At 47.3% G+C, this 18,289-nt stretch overlaps 1 protein-coding gene across 2 annotated transcripts in view; it reads right to left on the bottom strand.

The window, feature by feature from the left end:
- Positions 1 to 2,284: 2,284 nt before the first annotated feature.
- CACHD1 (cache domain containing 1) overlaps positions 2,285 to 18,289 on the bottom strand; it is a 127,517-nt gene continuing 111,512 nt past the window's right edge. Inside the window, exons 18-27 of one of the 2 annotated variants that reach the window (XM_068140813.1) lie at positions 14,995 to 15,094; positions 14,762 to 14,878; positions 12,716 to 12,876; positions 11,353 to 11,439; positions 10,697 to 10,813; positions 9,318 to 9,469; positions 8,813 to 8,974; positions 7,995 to 8,072; positions 6,979 to 7,080; positions 2,285 to 4,006 (exon numbers count right to left, since the gene is read on the bottom strand). In XM_068140813.1, the coding sequence (XP_067996914.1) occupies positions 3,768 to 4,006; positions 6,979 to 7,080; positions 7,995 to 8,072; positions 8,813 to 8,974; positions 9,318 to 9,469; positions 10,697 to 10,813; positions 11,353 to 11,439; positions 12,716 to 12,876; positions 14,762 to 14,878; positions 14,995 to 15,094 (1,315 nt within the window). In that variant the 3' untranslated portion in view covers positions 2,285 to 3,767. The remainder of the gene's footprint in view (positions 4,007 to 6,978; positions 7,081 to 7,994; positions 8,073 to 8,812; positions 8,975 to 9,317; positions 9,470 to 10,696; positions 10,814 to 11,352; positions 11,440 to 12,715; positions 12,877 to 14,761; positions 14,879 to 14,994; positions 15,095 to 18,289) is intronic. The other variant, XM_068140814.1, reaches the window with a different exon arrangement.

The raw sequence follows: 18,289 nt of genomic DNA, 5'->3' as shown, positions 1-18,289 counted from the left end.
TTACACATAGGAACATCTCATCTGTCTTCTCTGCCCTTGCCAAGGGCAAGGGTAAAGATAACATTTCATGGCTTAAGTGGCCTTATAAAACATTATGGGCAAGATGTAACAGACTCTTCTTCCCAAATCACATTTTTTTATCAAGGCAATAATGTAAACAAGTAAGAAAAATCATCTCAATTTGCTTTCAAACAGTATGTTCTGAACATCTAAAGAGCTTCTCTCTCTGGGCAGGCCACCTGGGTTCCTTGGGTGGAGAACCTGCTTGCTACACACAGGAAATATCAGTACCCTTCATAGTGCTCAGCTACTGAAAGCACTGAGTAAGTTCAGTGTTGGTCAGCACAAAACAAAGGTAAAAACTCTGAAAACCCACAGGAAATTATACAATCCCAGAATCCCAGCATGGTGAGTGCTGGAAGGGACCTCTGGACATCATCCAGTACAACCTGCCCAGCAGGAGCACCCACAGCAGCTTGCCCAGGATCATAATGGCCATCTGGATTTGGAAGCTCCCCAGAGGAGACTCCATGACCTCTCTGGGCAGCCTGTTCCTGGGCTTCAGCACCCTCACACCAAAGAAGGGTTCCAGTTTGTGCCCATTGCCCCTTGTAGCGTCACTGGGCACCAATGAGAAAGGTCTGGCTCCATCCTCTTGCCCTCCACAGATCCTTTAGCTCTTGCTGAGCATTCAGCAGATCCCTTCTCAGGCTGCTCTTCTCCAGGCTCAACAGCCCCAGGTCTCAGCATTTCTTCCTCACAGAGATGCTCCAGGTCCCTCCATATCTTTGGAGCCTCCACTGGACTCTCTCCAGTAGTTCCCTGTCTCTCCTGAACTGGGGAGCCGAGAACTGGACCCTGTAATCCAGCTGTGGCCTCACTAGGGCAGAGTAGTTGAGGAGAAGTCCTTAGACCTGTTTAATACAGCTAAATTTCAAAACTGAGACAAGTGGAAAATGAAGAACCATAAAGTTTGCCAGTTACAGGTGAGGACACTGGGTTTGAGTACAGCTGCTCATTTTATGATCTTGCTCCTCAGTCAACACAGTAAAATGATATCAGGGAGGTAAGGCTGTGGCAGCAACCTGGGCAATAAAAATGGAAGAACTATCATCTCAGAAATAATGATTACATCTGTTATCAGGGTTTGGTTTAAATGAGCAGCAGTATCTTACCAGCATGACATTTACACCTACTGGGCCAAGGTTAGCTGTCAGCATTTGAAGTTGTGACTTGGCACAACTCTAGATCCTTATTGCTGAATTCTAAGCAAAGAGCTTTGTTTCTTCTCATTGCTTCAAGTACAATCATAGAATTGTTTTGGTTGGAAAAGACCTCCAAGATCACTGAGTCCAACCACTGACCTAACACCACCATGGCCATTAAACCATGTTCCAGCGTGCCACGTCCACACATTTCTTTAACACCTCCAGGGATGGTGACTCCACCACCTCTGGGGGCAGCCTGTTCCAATGCCTGACCACTCATGCAGGAAAGAAATTGTTCCTAATATCCAACCTGAACCTCCCCTGGCACAATTTCAGGCCAGTTCCTCTCTACTGCCTCATAATAGGAAGAATAGACCTCACCTCACTCCAACTTCCTTTTAGGTAGCTGTAGAGCACTGAGGTCTCCTCTCAGGCTCCTTTCTCCAGGCTGAACAACCCCAGTTCCCTCAGCTGCTCCTCACCAGCCCTATTCTCCCCAGCTGGAGAACCAGCATTTTCCCCTTTCTCTGGAAACACTCCAGCACCTCAGTGTCGTTCTTGGAGTGAGGGGCCCAAAACTGAACCCAGTATTTCAGGTTTGGCCTCAACAGTGCTCAGACCAACCACTTCCATACTCCTGCTGGCCACACTATTACTGATACAGGCCAGGGTTCTGTTGGCCTTCTTGGCCACCTGGGCAGCACAGTGCCTCATTTTCAGCTGTCTTGTCATCAACACCCCCAGGTCCTTTTTTCAGCCACTCTTCCCCCAGCCTGGAGCGTTCATGGGGTTGTTGTGACACAAGTGTAGCACCCAGCACTTGGCTTTTGTACACTTCATACAACTGATCTCAACCCATCCAGCCAACCTGGCCAGATCTCTTTGCGGAGCATCCAGCAGATCAACACTCCCACCCAATTTAGTTTCACCTGCAAGCTCACTGAGGGTGCACTCCAGATCACTGATAAAGTTGTTAAAGAGAACTGGCCCAAATACTGAGCCCTGAGGAGCCACCACTCTTGATTGGCTAAGGTTGTCCAGCCCTTCATCAAGGACAGTAAGTTCCACCTTGCCAGTTCTCCACAGAGCTCTATGTTATATACAGTTTATTTCACTAAGAGATTGGATTTTTATACATAGTATAAAGGGGTATCCTGGTATCACACATATTTTACCGTACTGTTTCAAACTCATTTTTGTACAGAATACAGCATTAAGTACCATATTAATTAAAACAAGTGAATTTTCTGTTGTTTGTTTTTAAAAACAAACCCAGCATATAAAAGGATGCTTATCATTCCCACAGTGCAAGGAGGGTTTTGATAGTGTAGTAATCACCAAAAAAAAAGTGAATCTAAACTCCAACACTGTGATTGAAAACTAATTTGCAATCAGGATGTGGCAGACAGGGTGGTTAAACTTGGGTGGCATTCCCAAAGCCATGTTAACTTCCAGACAAACAGCAGCAGCAGCTTAGAATTACGATTTCAAGAAGCTCTCTTCCACAGTAACCCAAGGTTTAGAGAGCCCTCGTTTATCCCTATGTCTGACCATGAGAATGTCCAAAGGAAACAGAAGAATGGTACAGATTTCACTTGGAATCGTCTGCTAGCTAAGGCTAAATAAATTCCTGATTACTTCCACACAGGAAACCTTGAAGGATGATCAAAGAGGTAAAGATGGGAGAGGTTGATGGGCTGAATTCTCAGGGTTTTAGTAAGAGAGCACAGGCTTTCCCCTCTGCAAGAGGAGGAAGATCCTGTCCTCTAAATCAGGTTGTGATATTTATAGAAAACCATTGTGGCAAAGAAAGCACTCAGAACGTAAACACGGCAGGAACGGCTTCTTCATTTTCCCTTTTGCAGAGCAGGGCAGTGGATGAAGCTCAGCTAATAAGAAACAGATGTCTTCCTCAGAAGAACCACTTCACCAGCACAGAATACATTGTGGTAGCTGTTGAGAATCACTAACATGTTTTCTCCCCTCCCTCCCTCCCTCCCCAAAGTTTTGAGTTCAATAAATAGTAGAAAAATAATCCTTTACTTAAAAATCTGGAGATGCATTGTCCCGGGCTGCACACAACAATCATGGGAGTGGAGAACTTTCTACGTGCAGAACAAACGGCAGAGAAGCCAGCAGCCTTGTCCCCCCTCCCCGCCTCCATCTGGCACTTTTTAAGTCTTCAGCAGCACAGATTTCTGCTCTTCCAGTTAAGGAAACCAAATCATCTCTGGCTCTTTCAAGCTTGCTCTCTCCTCCTGGCTCAGCATAAGAGGGCTGCCAAAGCTTCAGCTGCTGTATAAACTTGCGTCCCTGTTTCTGGAGGTCTAATGTGCCTCCTGCTCCATTTCATTCCATGTTATGGCAGGTCCATCCATTAAGGATGTTTCCCTTCCATCTCAGAGCCAACCTTACCTTTCTAGAAATGGAAGGCTTTTTGTGCCTAACAGTTTACTCAGGAAGTCAGATACGTCATTCCTGGTGAGAAGCACCAAACCAAAGCTGCCTGTTGCTGCACGGATCATTGCTCACAACATAGGTTTCTCTTCTCCTTGTCCATTAGCACTCTGCATCCACAGTGTGTACTGTGACTGCAGCCTGTAAGTGGTGGCTGTGGTGAAGGGTTGGGTGGTGCAACCGGTAGTGGTGAAACTTGTGACTCAGCAGAGCAGCGGTCTGAGGTGGGGTGTCCAGGTCCAGGTCTTCATCGTGGTTCCCAACATCAACCCCAGCTGATAATGGGTCATTATTACAAGGAGGGTTTTCGCTGTCTTCCTGAGGACTCATGGTGCTGTAGCCTGGAAGAGAAATCAGATTCACAGATTGCATCAGGTTGGGAGGGACCCTAAAGGTCATCTTGTCCAACATCCCTGCAGTCAGCAGGGACACCTCCAATCAGATCAGGTTGTCCATGGCCACATCAAGTTTGGGTTTGAATATGTCCAGGGATAAGCCTCAACCAGATCTCTAGGCAACCTGTTCCAATATTTCACTATCCTCATTGTGAGGAACTAATGTCCAACCTAAATCTATCCTGCTCCAGTTTCAAACCATTGCCCTTGTCCTATCACTACAACCCTTTTTAAACAGTCCCTCCCCAGCCTTCTTGTAGGTCCCTTCAGAAACTGAGGCTCTTTCCATGTTACTTATTCCTTAGGAGAAGTGAACAACCCCCATCTGGCTCCAACCTCCTTTCAGGGAGTTGTAGAGAGCCAGGTGGTCTCCCCTCTTCTCCAGGTTGAACAACCCCAGTTCCCTCAGCTGCTCTTCACAAGACCCTAAGTTCTTTCCAAGGTAGGATGGCCAGCTCTTGAACCTGGAAGCAACAGTTCGTCATATCCTCTTGTAGAATACCAGTGATGTATTTTCCAAAGGAAAAGGGCACCCAGGAAGGTCTACTTGCAAAGCCCAAGTGCATGTTTCAATGCTGGTGAGCTCTCCATAAAGCCAAACAGTACTGATACTTCCAGACAAACACACACAGACTGCAATTAGCTCGAGGCTCTCCTCTGGCTAAACTATCTGCTCCTGGAGTCTGAGAATTTAAAAATCCCAATTCAGCTGTCTCTAGGTGTAATGAGACATTGCATCCACCAGGATATCCTAAGGAAGTTACGTCACCAGAAATCCATCCAACCCTTGCAAGTGAAGATTGTGCTTTCCCAGTGAGGAAGCTGTCCCCTAGCAGGTCCTGTGAAGATTTTCTCTCCCTTTCTTTTGAAGCAGGTGCTACAACGGTGACTGAGATTTGTGTTTACCACTCAAAACCAGACTGCAATACAAACTACCTCAGCATTTCCAAATGCAAACCCCCAAAAGCTGAAATGAGAAAGATTTGCTTTAATTAGACAAATAATCCTTCTCTGAAAGCTTTGGCTAAGAGCTGGAAAACTGCTGGAGCTTCTAAGCATCTCAGCCAGGTTTTCTGCTGCTTGAGACACCCAAAAGAAGCATGTGAAAAACAGCAGCACCCAACGCTGGTTCTAATTTCCCGTGCTTAGTTGCTGGCAGAGAGGAATTGTGGAAGACGAACAAACAGCCCTTGGAAGATGGAATTACAGAAACTAAAAATAGAAGCTCCAGTTTCAGAAGTAGGGAACCAGTTACCCTGCTAACCCTGGCATGCTGACCAGAGAGATGGGAAAGATTCATCAGGATAACAAGAAATGGAGCAAAAGGAGCTTTAGTCTAGCAAATCTGCCTCAGCACAGGTAATCTGGCCCCAAATCCAGGGTAATTCCTCCTAGAGCAAGATTGTCCCTCAGACATCTGCTTACCCATGTTCCAAGGCTTTGGCCTTCAGATTTCCTGTCCCTCAGCAATTCCCTCAGTGCAATCACTGCCTTACTAATTGAGCAGCCCTGCTGTAACAGCACTCAGCCATAGCAGCACCCACTAGAGCTGACATCTGGGGCTGAGTGCCTTGTCTAACCGTCCTCCTAATTGCTATTAAGTCTCCTCATGACTCCACAGCATTACACCCTCCCAACAGCTTCTGAGATTTAAGAAGACTTAGTCTCAGAGCTTGAGAGATGTCTCCAAATTCGCTGACCTCAAACAGGGCTAGACGGTGTGTGGCAACCAAGCATGGACAGATACTCTTCACTGCAACACACGGACACAGGTAATGCTGACCGTTGGGTTGGACTTGATGATCTCGAAAGTCTCTTCCAACCTGGTCCTGTCCTGTCCTATCCTATCCTAACAGTTATTCGCTTAAAGGTGATGTGAAGCATCCTCTGTGGTGACACTATGGACTGAAGGTGCTGCAGAAACGGTCAGGAGGCACCCGACACATAGGTCTCTATCAGTATTAGTTGATAGCAGTCTGAGTATAAGCCAGAGTGAGCCCAAGCAGCCAAGAAGTCCAACGGCATCCTGGCCTGAAATCAGCAATAGTATGGCCAGCAGGACCAGGGAAATGACTGTCCCACTGTACCCCAGTACAGTACTGCTGATGCTGCACCCTGACTCCTGGGTTTAGTTCTGGGCCCCTCACTCAAAAAAGGACATTGAAGTGCTGGACCATGTCCAGAGAAGAGCGATGAAGCTGGTGAAGGATCTGGAGAACATGTCTGTTAAGGAGCAGCTGAGGGACCTGGGGTTGTTCTGCCTGGAGAAAAGGAGGCTGAGGAGACACCTTCTGGCTCTCTACAACTCCCTGAAACAAGGTTGGGGCAAGGTGGGTGTTGGTCTCTTCTCCAAGGGAACAAGCACTAAGACAACAGAAACAGCCTCAAGTTGCATCAGGGGAGGTTTATGTTGGATATGAGGAACAATTCCTTTCCCAAAAGGGTTGTCAAGCCCTGGCCCAAGCTGCCCAGGGCAATGGTGGAGTCCCCATCCCTGGAGAAGTTTCAAAGCCATGTAGATGTTGGTGCTGAGGGCCATGGTTTAGTGGTGACCTGGCAGTGCTGGGTTAACAGTTGGACTCAATCATCTTAAAGGTCTCTTGCAACCAGGATGATTCTATGATTCAGTGATTCTGTTGGTCAGGACTGTGGCTACCCCGTGAAGCTGGCAGAACCCTTATCAGAGAGGGACAGCACAGCATTGGGCTGCTGCTGTGCTACCACCCTGACAAAAGCAGCTCCTCCTTGGACAGTATCATCTGCCTGAGAGTGTCAAAACTACTCTGCTGTGAAGCAATAAGGAGCAAAGGTTTTTGGTTTGGTTTTGTCAGTCTCATCTCCAACATGCCAGACACCTGAAGGAAGCCCAGTGAGCACAATCATTAACCCAGGGCCAGGGCAGTGACCGAAGGTCTTACCGTGGTCGCTCTCCGTCCCCGATCGCCCCCAGTAGCGGCGTCTGCGCTCGGGGCTGTGGGCGTGCCGCTCTATCACCGCTGCTATGAACCGAGTGTTGCTGACTGCAGACAGAGAGAAACACAACTGGTTCACAACAAAGTGCTCCACGGGACAAATCAGGCACAAGGCAACAGTCTTCCTGCAAACTACTTTTTCTACAATACCACTTATTTTAAGGCAACTGCCCAATGACAGAGGAGTCAATAGATGGTTGTTTAAATGTGGAACAGATCAGAATCCTGTTGAACTCACTCACCTCACCTGCTTGGATCAATAGAAGTTAGAGAACTGCTGTGCCAATGCTGCAGAACCTGTGGCAGCACTGAAAGCCAACTCAAAATGAAGCTAGAAAGGACTCAGAGAAGCAGTAGATGCAAGCCATGAAACTCAGATGCACTTAGTTTGCAATCTTTGAGTGTTGACACAGTTTCAAATCTTAGGTGTTGTTTGAGTTGCTTTAATGAGGGCCCAGAGACATGGATGTGGTCTGACTCTGGAACTTTCCCAGAGTTCAGGTGCTCATCTGACACCACACCAATACCACACACAAGCTAAAGAAGTACAAACATCCCAACTCAACCCAAATACAATTTACTGACATTTTGTTGACCATCCATATCAGACATAGCCTCTGCTTTCCAAGGCTGAACAAAAGCAGGAGCTTTCCTCACCTTGTACTGTGACAAGTGCAATTTTCAAGTTGATTTGAGGTATTTCTGGAAGTGGTCATGATGGGGCGGGTGTAAGGGACTACCCCTTTTCACACATAATCGAGATTAGTAACGGAGTCATTTTTTAGCATGAGATTAAAGGTGCACCAAAGGCGTAACTGGAAGTTCCAGCTTAGGTTAAGCCACTCATTTTCTTCGCTCATCAGCACAGGGCTTCTTCACATAACTTTAATTCTATCAGAAAAAGCAATGGCTGGTTTAAAGCTAACTTTTCTTTTTTTACAGCAACGTGATTTGGTACTTACTGATTCCCCTGTCTTCATGGCTGTCATCGTCTCTCTCGTCCCTATCATTTTCCAGGTTCGACATGCGCACTGACATTTCTACACACCATTACAAACAGAAAAATGCAACTGTTAAAGAGAAGAATCATGGAGCACCTTACTAATGGCTGTCAGCCTGGGAATGGAGAGGCTGTCTGGGCTTGCTGTGCTCCTTCTCCAAGAGAGTCAAGGCTGGGGATAGCAAGAAGATGATGCACCCACCTCCCCCTGGGAGGAACAGGCTTTAGAGTTTTGAATCAATTCAATTCCTTCCAAATGGAGCTGGGGTATAATCAAATGTGAAGGTAATTAGCCCTGAGCACACTTCCTTGTATCTTTCTACCAAAATCCTTTCCCCCAGACACAGTTTTGTCTTTCAGATTTCAGTGGTCTCATCAATCTATGTATAGATATCCCATGACAAGGTCCAGAAAGCTGTGAAGCTGGACTTACTGATTTAGCACTAAAAAGAACCTAACTTCAGCTTCCTGACAAGCTCTGCACATTACAGGTTTTTGGGCACTCTCCTTGAGCAACAGCAGGTCTGGCTGCACCCAGGAGAGGGCAGTAGGACACAAGAACCCTGGTTGAGAACTGATCTTCCTCAGGGCGAGCAAAAAGGATATAAAATGGGGTGACATATCCCAATGAAACCAAGAGAAGAGGGTTTGGATTTATTTTGGGTTGGGTTTGTGTTTTGGTTGTTTGGGGTTTGTTATTGTTTTTATTTTTGTTTTGTTGTGATTTTGTTTTGTTAGGTTTTTTTCCTACTATTTCTGTCCCAAGAGTTCTCAGCTCACCCTGAGCAGCCAAAGGTGACATGTGCTGGTGACTCCTCCGATGGATCTGGTGGCGATATGCATATACGGCCAGGACAAGCACCATAATGCAGCCCATAATGCCTCCAGCCACTGGGCCAACTGGTGCGCTTTTGATCATGTTCAGAGTGATCACCTCATCTCCTAAAGCAAAAGGAACAAAACAGCAGAGAGAGAAAAAAACAATCTATAAATGCTCTGCAGAAACCTTTAAATGAACACCTCTGAAGATGGGAGATGATCTTGAGGGCTTTCAAGGTGCTTCAGTGCACATACTTTAGAGAGGAGAATAAATTCAGAGGGGGTCCATCCCAAGGACAGGAATGTGTAGCCTGATGCTATTTTTTTACTGCTTGATCACTTTTGCTAATAATTTACCACTAGCATGAGTGTCAGAAGTGATGTGAAGCACACTCTAACATGGAAACAGCAGACTGCTAAACACAAGCGGCTCCACACAGCATCTGTACTGCACTGGTGGACTTACCTATTGCTCCCAAGTCATCCACATATGGGCTCTTTGCTCCCACAATGCCACCAAAGCACTCCTTCTGAGGTGCACAATAGGACTTATCCAGATGGGTCTTCCCATCACTGTCCACCATGCACCACTCACAGTCCAACACACCAAAGCAATCCCTGAAAATTAAAACCAAAGGAGATAGTATTCACATTCAAGGTCAACATTTCTCATTTGGCTCAATCTGGTTTAGAATCATGAGATACACGAAACCAAAAATCATCTGTAAGCCCTCACTCAAGTAGCGTTTGGACACAAAAGCTCCCATTTGAATGCTCAGCTGCGACAGGGGAAGTTACACAGAGAAGCTGCACTTTCAACGTGCATCTTCCCAGGCTGCCTTGCTTCATCACTCAGCCTAAGCAAAGACAGAACTTCCTATTTGTAACTCCTCTGACAGTTCCTACTCCTCCTTCAATGAGACATTTCTCAGCATGGTGAACTCAGACTACAGGCGTCCCACCCTTTTTCTGCAGTTCTCGGGAAGATGGAAGAAAGGATTTGAAGTCTGTTTGGAGCAGTTCCTGGAAGACTGCTTGTAACTGACTAAAAACAAGCCTCACGTTTTAATATGTAATGCCAGGAGTAGAACAGAGAAGCAGGACCCTGGAAGCTGACAGGGAACTACCATCCCTAAAGCTACCACCACAGAAGTCCTGCCTGCTTTCTGCGAACACTTCAGTCCACATGTTCCTCCACAAGGCACACAAACACAACAGCACTATCCAATGTGCTAGGAGGAAGAGTTCATGGTCTTTCCAACAGCAAATCTTCCACTTATAGAATGATAGAATCAGTCCGGTTGGAAAAGACCTTAAAGATCATCAAGTCCAACCATTAACCCAGCACTGCCAGGTCACCAGTAAACCCTGTCCATCAGCACCATATCTAGACAGCTTTTCAGTCCCTACAGGGAGGGGGACTCTGGGTCCAGGGCTTCACAAGTCTTTTGGGGAAAAAATTGTTCTTCACGTCTAACCTAAGCCTCTCCTGGCATAACTTCAGGCTTTTTCCTTGTGTCCTATCACTTGTTCCTTGGGAGAACAGACAAATCCTCACCTTGCTACAATCTCCCACCTCAGTCCTCAGTCACAGAGTATGACAAGAGAGCCATGGTGTTATGTGACTCAGACTGGAATGCTGAGGTCTCCTGTTTCTGCACTGCAGCATGATGCCATCATTGGTGTGTGCTACAGGATGTGAAAAAGTATCTAAATCTAAGTACCTAAAAATCTAAGAGCATGGCATCACACTTCTGCTTTCTTCTCTTTTGTTCTTTAGAAGGGGTCCTGAAGAGCTGTTTTCCCTTAATTATTTACAGAATCTGTTCTGAGAGGGCCACTTACCCACTCTCTGTCCTCTGGTTGCACTGAGTGTTAATACACTGCGGCAGAGCATCCTGTAGGCTTGGGTCGATGGCTGTGAAGGTCATTGGCTCCTGATGAACTTCACAGCTTGGGTTCCTGTATTGGGGCAAAAAGGAAAGACTTCTATTAAAAAAACCAGTCAAACCACAATCAGTGAAAAACATCCAACTGCTGGAGCAGGTCCAGAGGAAGCCACAAAGATGATGAAAGGGCTGGAGCACCTTCCCTATGGGGACAGGCTGAGAGAGTTGGGACTGTTCAGCCTGGAGAAGGCTCAGGGGAGACCTTATTAGAGATCTATAGTACTGTAAGGGGGCTACAGGATCACTGGGGAGGAACTTTTTACAGGGGCTTGTAGTGATAGGGAACGGACTTAAAACTGAGGAGGGGAGATTTAGACTGGAGGTTAGGAAGAAATTCTTTACAGTGGGGGTGGTGAGACACTAGAACAGGTTGCCCAGGGCGGTTGTGGATGCCCTCTTCCCTGGAGATGGAGGTGTTCAAGGCCTGGTTGGATGAGGCCTTGAGCAACCTCGTCTAGTGTAAGGTATCCCTGGCCATGGCAGGGGGGTGGGACTAGATGAGCTTTTGGATCCCTTCCAACCCATCTCGGGCTGTGAGTCTGAGGCTCTCACCTGCTCTCGGCGTTGGTGAGGTTGCCGGTGCATTCGTTTACCTCCAGAGGGCACTCGCAAGGACACTCACATTCGTTCTGCTCCATTCTTCAGGGGCGGAAAACACACAGAAAAATGCATCAGATGTTGCACCACGACTTTAACCCCATAGTGCAGCTCTGTTCACCACAGAGAAGGCTCTTCAGTAACCCTTCTTCTTCCCCCAGGAGCACAGGGATTGCTCTATTCTGCCCTAGGACTGAGGACAATGGATCCTCCCTGATCTGTCATCCACACCCTGAAGTGTCAAAAGCAGATAATCCTGGACAAGTCTCAGATCTAGATGCAGGGCTGTTCTTACCACTGCAACAAACATGTAATGATCCTGGTGTGGGGAAAATTTGTAAGCACCAGGATCCCCTCAATGAAAAGCTGCATCGGTCCATTATAAACTTGTGGGTCTTATGCCACAACACAGGGAACGATCCATAGTAACTGTCCAAGAAGCAGGGTCTGAGAAGATCTTTACCTACTCAACCATGTCAAAAACAAACTACCCTGTGTTTTTGGACAGTATGGCAAAAGATTGTTATGTTTGTTCTAGGTCCTGCACCTGGGCTGGGGCAATCCCCAGCATCAATCCAGGCTGAGGGATGAAGGGCTGGAGAGAAGCCCTGTGAAGGAGTTGAGGTGCTGGTAGGTGAGAAGCTGGAGATGAGCTAGCACCATGCACTGCCAGCCCAGAGCCAGCCCTGTCTTGGGCTGATCCCCAGCAGCATGGGCAGCAGGAGCAGAAGGGGATTCTGCCCCTTTGTACTCCTGCCCTGAGGGTGGTGAGACACTGTCACAGGCTGCCCAGTGAGGTGGGAGATGCTGCATCTCTGGAACCAATGCAGATCAGGTTGGCTGGGGCTCTGAGCAAGCTGCTCTAGCTGCAGATGTCTCTGCTGACTGCAGGGGGTTGGACTAGAGGACCTTGGAAGGTCCTTTCTCACCCCAACCAGTCTGTGATTCCATGATATGCTAAGTCACCATGCTTTTTCCAAATAGCACAAGTAAAATAACTATTTTCTTTTCACTTGGGCTTTGCACTGCATGTTTTCATTTCGTTTCACATGTTTTGATAAACCTTGAATCCTAGAATCACAGAATGGTTTGAGTTGGAAGGGACATTAAAGATCATCTAGTTCAAACTGCCCTGCCACAGGCAAGGACACCTCCCAATAGATCAGGTTGCTCAAGCCCTCATCCAGCCTGGCCTTAAACATTTCCAGGGATGAGGCATCCACAACTTCTCTGGACACTTTTTCCACTGCCCAGACCAAGAAGGAGGGAGAAGTAAATGCCTGGAGCAGTCTGTTCATGTCCCTTGTGTGCTGCTCACCTGTGGCAGTTGAGGCAGAGCCTGTCAACCATGCTGCAGGCACAGAAGGCGAGCGAGTCGCAGGTCTCATTGACAATGCCCACAAAGGCGTTGGTGCCTGGGATCCTCGTCAGCCGGTACTTGGAGCAGTGACTGCCATGCACCAGGTTTGTCAGATCCCCCTAGGGAAGAACAGGTCATGTAAGTGGTGCAGCAAGAAACCCATTTCTAGGGACCTGAAGACTTTGCACCTTCCAAGCAAGCCTTACAGAGCGGAGGGATGCGAGAGTGCTGTCTTCACACATAAAATTGTCCATCAACCTGTTGAGTTTTGCTTTCAAGCTGCTACTGGATGGAAAGATGTGGAGCATGGAGAAAACATGCTTAGTTTGCCAGCACTGTGAGATGTGGCAGCAGCCTTGAGCTGCCAGCAGACCAGATTTCCCATGAGGACAGGGCTTGCTCAGCCTGGAGAAGGGAGGCCCTGGAGAGATCTAGCAGCCTTCAAGCATTTGAAAGAGGGCTACAGGGGAGCTGGAGAGGGACTTTGAACAAAGGCATGGAGTGGCAGGATGAGGGGTGATGGCTTCAAACTGTAAGAAGCTGGATTTAGATCAGATGTTAGGAAGAAATTCTTCCCCATGAGGTTGCTGAGGCACTGGAACAGGTTGCTGGGAGAAGCTGTGGAGGATCCAAGCCTGGAGGTATTCAAAGCCGGGTTGGATGGGACTATGAGCAACCTGGTATAGTAGAAGGTGTCCCTGCCCATGGTAGGGGGTTTGGAACTAGATGATCTTTAAGGTCCGTTCCAACCCAAATCACTCTGTGATCTCACTCTTTTGCATCTCTCACTGGCCCATCCCCACCACTTTAACCATCAGTGACCTGCAAAAGAGGCTCTGCTCTGATGGGCAGCCACCATCACAACTTGTTGAAGCCTTCCTGGCACATGAAGAAATAGCCCACAGGCCTGTACAGCTGTGATCTATTTGGCAGGCAGCCTCATTCCTCATTCCCATTTGCATGCCACAGTCTGAAGTTTTTGCTCTGTCCTACACAATTTCCTTCAATATAAGACACCTTCTGGTTTGCATTTTCAGTGCGGGGAAAATGTTTAAGCCTACCTGACAGAAATCAGTGTCTTCTGACACAACTTCCAAGTGGTTTTGATGCTTATTCCCCACTTTCTCCTTCCAGTAATAATTGAAAAGTATCATTTAAAGAGCAGCTTTTCCCCCAGAGAATAATTCTGTAGTGATCATGTAAGGGTGAATCTGTGGTGCTGCCAGCTGCATTCATGGCACAGCAAGAGATGACAGCCCCTGGCTTAGAGCTCTCCACGCAGCTGAGCGCAGGAGGAAGCTCACACACAGCCCATGGGGACAGAAGAACATTCATCTCTCCAAAGCCTGCAGTCTGACAGTGACACTCTGTGATCCACTGCAACTCCACTCCAGGATGCTGGAGTCCCTGTCCCTGGAGAGATTAAAAATCTGTGGAGAGGTGGTGCTGAGTGATGTACTTTAATGGTGATCTGGCAGTGATGGGTTAATGGTTGGACTCTGTAATCGTAAAGGTCTCTTCCAACCAAAACCATTCTATGCCTCTGTGAATGCTCACGTACACTCACCAGTAAATGCACTTATTTGGACACCTAATAAAAATTAGAGACCTTTACTACCCCTTGTCATAGGACAGAGCTGGAAGGCAGAGGTCAGGTCAGAGTATCCAAAGCAGAAAAAACCTGCTGGGAAGTCCTTGCATAACAACAGAGTACTGCTCTTACTTTCTTGATGCTGGATGAGGTTTTGCAGGCATCAGCCAGAGCTGCCCAGCAATCACATTCATGATTCCTTGCACGTCAGCTGACTCCTGGTGTGAGCACAGTTTGTGCAATCCAGATCACTGATTCTGTGTTTGGAGAGGGTGAATGGAGGCCTATCCTCACGGAAGGCTGGCTGCCAGCCTCCTCTGCTGATCCTGGCAAGGACTTGCGTTTCCACCAAAAGAAACCCAACCCAACCAAAGTACACCCAAAAGCAAAACAAAAGAGAAGCCCAGACTTACCACTAAGCTGGTATTAAATTTGTAAAACCGCTGAACAGTTCTGTCACTGAAGCTGTTGCAGAGGTTTTTCTTGACGAAGTTGGGATGGTTCAGAATGTCATTTGCTACCAGAGGCTCCTACGTGGGAAAAAGCAGGATTTTATGCCTTTGAAATCAGACACCAACAGCAGGTTCTCTACAGTCCTTACAGAAGTCAGTAAAGACAGTAAGAAAGCAGGAAAGAGGAGCCAGACCTTGTGTGTAATGTGCTGTTGCTCCACAGGTGCGTGTCCTTTGGGATCGATGAGGGTTGGGTGTGCCACAAGGTAGCCTCTGTCCTCCATGATAAAGCACCTGCACACAACAAACAAAGGAGAGACCTTTTTTAGACCTCACTGGAATCATAGAACTGCAGGATGGTTTGGTTGGAAAAGACTTCTAAGATCATCCTCTCCAACTAGACTCTGGCAAGTCTGCTGCTGAACTATGTCACTCAGCACCACATCTCTGTGTATTTTAAATGCCTCCAGGGGACAGGCATTCTAATGTTTGAGAGTCATGTCAGTGAACATGTTTTTTCCAATGTCCAACCTAAACATGCCCTGGTGCAACTTGAGACCATTTCCTCTCATCCTATCACTTTTTCCTTGGGTGCGGAAACTGACCCCCACTTGGCTCCAACCTCCTGTCAGGGAGTTGCAGAGAGCCAAAAGGTCTCCTTTCAGTCTCCTTTTCTCCAGACTGAACAACTCCAGCTCCCTCAGACATTTTCTCCAGACCCTTCACTAGCTTCCTTACCCTTCTCTGGACCTGCCCCAGCCCCATAAGGTCCTTCTTGAAGTGAGGTGCCCAAAGTAGAACCCAGTACTACTGGGCTGTACAAGGACAATCACTTTGCAGGCTTCAGCAAAATACAGGGAAGTAAAAGATCATCTTCAATCTACAGGTAGAGGCAGGATTTTTAAGGCTTCTGTTTCTTAAGCTAACTAAGTTATTAAACAAATCCACTGCAGATTGTCCCAACAGAATCTGTTGGGCATTTCCCTGCAGCTTTCACATCTGTTACTGGTAAAGTAAGCCCATACCATCAAGGACTTGAAAGTGGAACTGATTAGAAACAGAAAGGAAAACTGCTCCGTGCCTTGTCTTGTCTGATCGGGGAAGATCCAGAAACAAAAGCAGCCTAATGAACTTGGAAAGCTCTAACAGCTTATTAATCTCCCATGTTCCTAATTAAACAGAGATTTCACACTCTCCTTTAATGACCTCCTGCTTTAGAATTCAATTTGAACACGGAGATAAATCACTCCCGTTCCATTCTCAGCCTTCCCAACCTTTCCTCTCCCCTTTTCATCTCTTCCCATCAGTTTCCCAGGGAAATGATGTGGGATCTGTGCCCTCATCCAGAAACCAGCTTTAATCCCTCATGCTTTGGGCATCCCCCGTTTCCATAGCCGCAGACAGGGGTGCTGGGGAAGGCGGAGGAGCCAGTGGCACTGCCACAGCCTGCACCAAGATCAAGAGGCGCGGTGGCCGCAGAAGGGAGATGGGAGGAGGTTAATGTGGCCACTCAATGCTCCCGAAGAGCTCAGCGGGGTCCCCCGGCACAGCGGGGCTTTAGCTGGGCCCCGCAGCTGCGGCCTGCCCCAGCCTCCTGCCTGGGGCCAGCGGATACTCAGGGCAGCTTTCAAGTCTGCGATTCCCATGGCAGCCTGCTCTGGAAAGCTTCCCCATCTCGGCTCACTGAGGGAGAGATTTAAAACAATCAGTGCAGAATAGATGGGACTGTATGTGTCAGGGTCAGGAAAACTGGTGTCTAGGGTTTGTTTTACTGCCCCAAACTGAAATTCAGGCAGTGATGCTGCATCTCTGTTTTCTGAGAGATGTTAGAGGAGGCAGGGGAATGAGCAGGTTTGTGATCACCCAGAATGACCACAGAGAGAAAATGAACCAGAGAACCAAAACAAAAAAAAAAAAATCAAAGAATCATAGAATCACAGAATCAAATGATCAGAGAATCACCTGGTTGGAAAAGACCTTAAGACCATCAAATCCAACAATAACCCAACATCTTCCTGTACACAACAGTTACACCATGTCCCTAAGCTCCTCATCCAAAAGTCTTTTAAACACCTACAGGGATGGTGACTCCACCACTTCTCCAGATAGCCTGTTCCAGTGCCTCATGCCCCTTTCGGTGAAGAAATTTTCCCTAATAACTAAGACATTTTTCCTAACATCCAAAAAAAAGAGATAAAAAAGCCACTTAGTAGGGATAGAGTAACCCCCCCCCAAATGCCTGCAGGATAGCTGGAGTGGTGCACTCTTAGCTCCTGCACGCTGTAAGCAGGAAATCTGGCTGCTGCTGCACTAGGATGGTTTGACAAAGCACTTAACAGTATGCCTGAAATTCCTCATTTAGGGAATGCAGAGACAGAATAAAGCATCTGTCCCTGTTGAGTATTAATAGTTTTAAACTGGGAGGGGGAAAAAAATGCCAAACCAGAAATCCTGATAGTTGTTTTTTTATGCACCACAAACTAGATTTTAAAAAAATGCCCAGCTCAAGCCAGAGAAGAGCTGGAATGGGTTCATTTAATAAGGAATGGTTCTCTGCACAGGATTTCACTGAAGTCCAAATATAACCCAAAACCTCAGAAACCTGGTTTTGTATTCCTGCAGACTGTTTGCTTAGCTGATGACAGTTTGAGCTTGAATAACAAAAAACTCTGCATCTTTATGAGAAGACACAAATAAATATCAAATATCACAAATATAAACATCACAAATAGAGGCTGGGCAAGGAGTGGCTCGAGAGCAGTCTGGAGAAGGACTTAGGGGCAATGGTCACCAGCAGCCCAGAAGGCAACTGTGTGCTGGGCTGCATCAAAAGCATGGCCAGCAGGACAAGGAAGGGGATTCTGCCACTCTGCACTGGTGAGACCCCACTTAGAGAACTGTATCCAGTTCTGGCAGCCCCAGCATAAGAGGGACAAGGAACTGTTGGAGAGAGTCCAGAGGAGGCCATGAAGCTGATCAAAGGTCTGGAGAACTTCCCCTATGGGGACAGGCTGAGAGAGTTGGGGCTGTTCAGCCTGGAGAAGAGAAGGCATCAGGAAGACCTTAGAGCAGCTTTCCAGTACCTGAATGGGACTACAAGAAAGCTGGGGAGGGATTTTTCACAAGGGCTTGCAGTGACAGCACAAGAGGGAAGGGATTTAAGATTGAGGAGGGGAGATTTAGACTGGAGATTAGGTAGAAATTCTTTACAGTGAGGGTGGTGAGACACTGCAACAGGTTGCCCAGGAAGACTGTGGAGGCTCCAACCCTCGAGGTGTTCAAGACCAGGTTGCATGAGGCCTTGAGCAACCTGGTCTAGTGGAAGGTGTCCCTGCCCATGGCAGAGGTTTGGAACTAGGTGATCTTTAAGGTCTCTTCCAACCCTATCCATTCTATGATTCTATGAACTGGAGTGGGAATCAGAGAACACACAATGAAAGTAGCAGAATCCCAGAGTAAGTTGGAAAGTACCTGTGGGCCATCTGGTTC

This window comes from Melanerpes formicivorus, unplaced genomic scaffold (assembly GCF_026170545.1).
Source record: "Melanerpes formicivorus ecotype bairdi unplaced genomic scaffold, bMelFor1.0.p_v2 SCAF_7, whole genome shotgun sequence".
In the NCBI taxonomy this organism is placed as follows: domain Eukaryota; kingdom Metazoa; phylum Chordata; class Aves; order Piciformes; family Picidae; genus Melanerpes; species Melanerpes formicivorus.
This window is presented reverse-complemented; position numbering and strand designations above follow the sequence as displayed.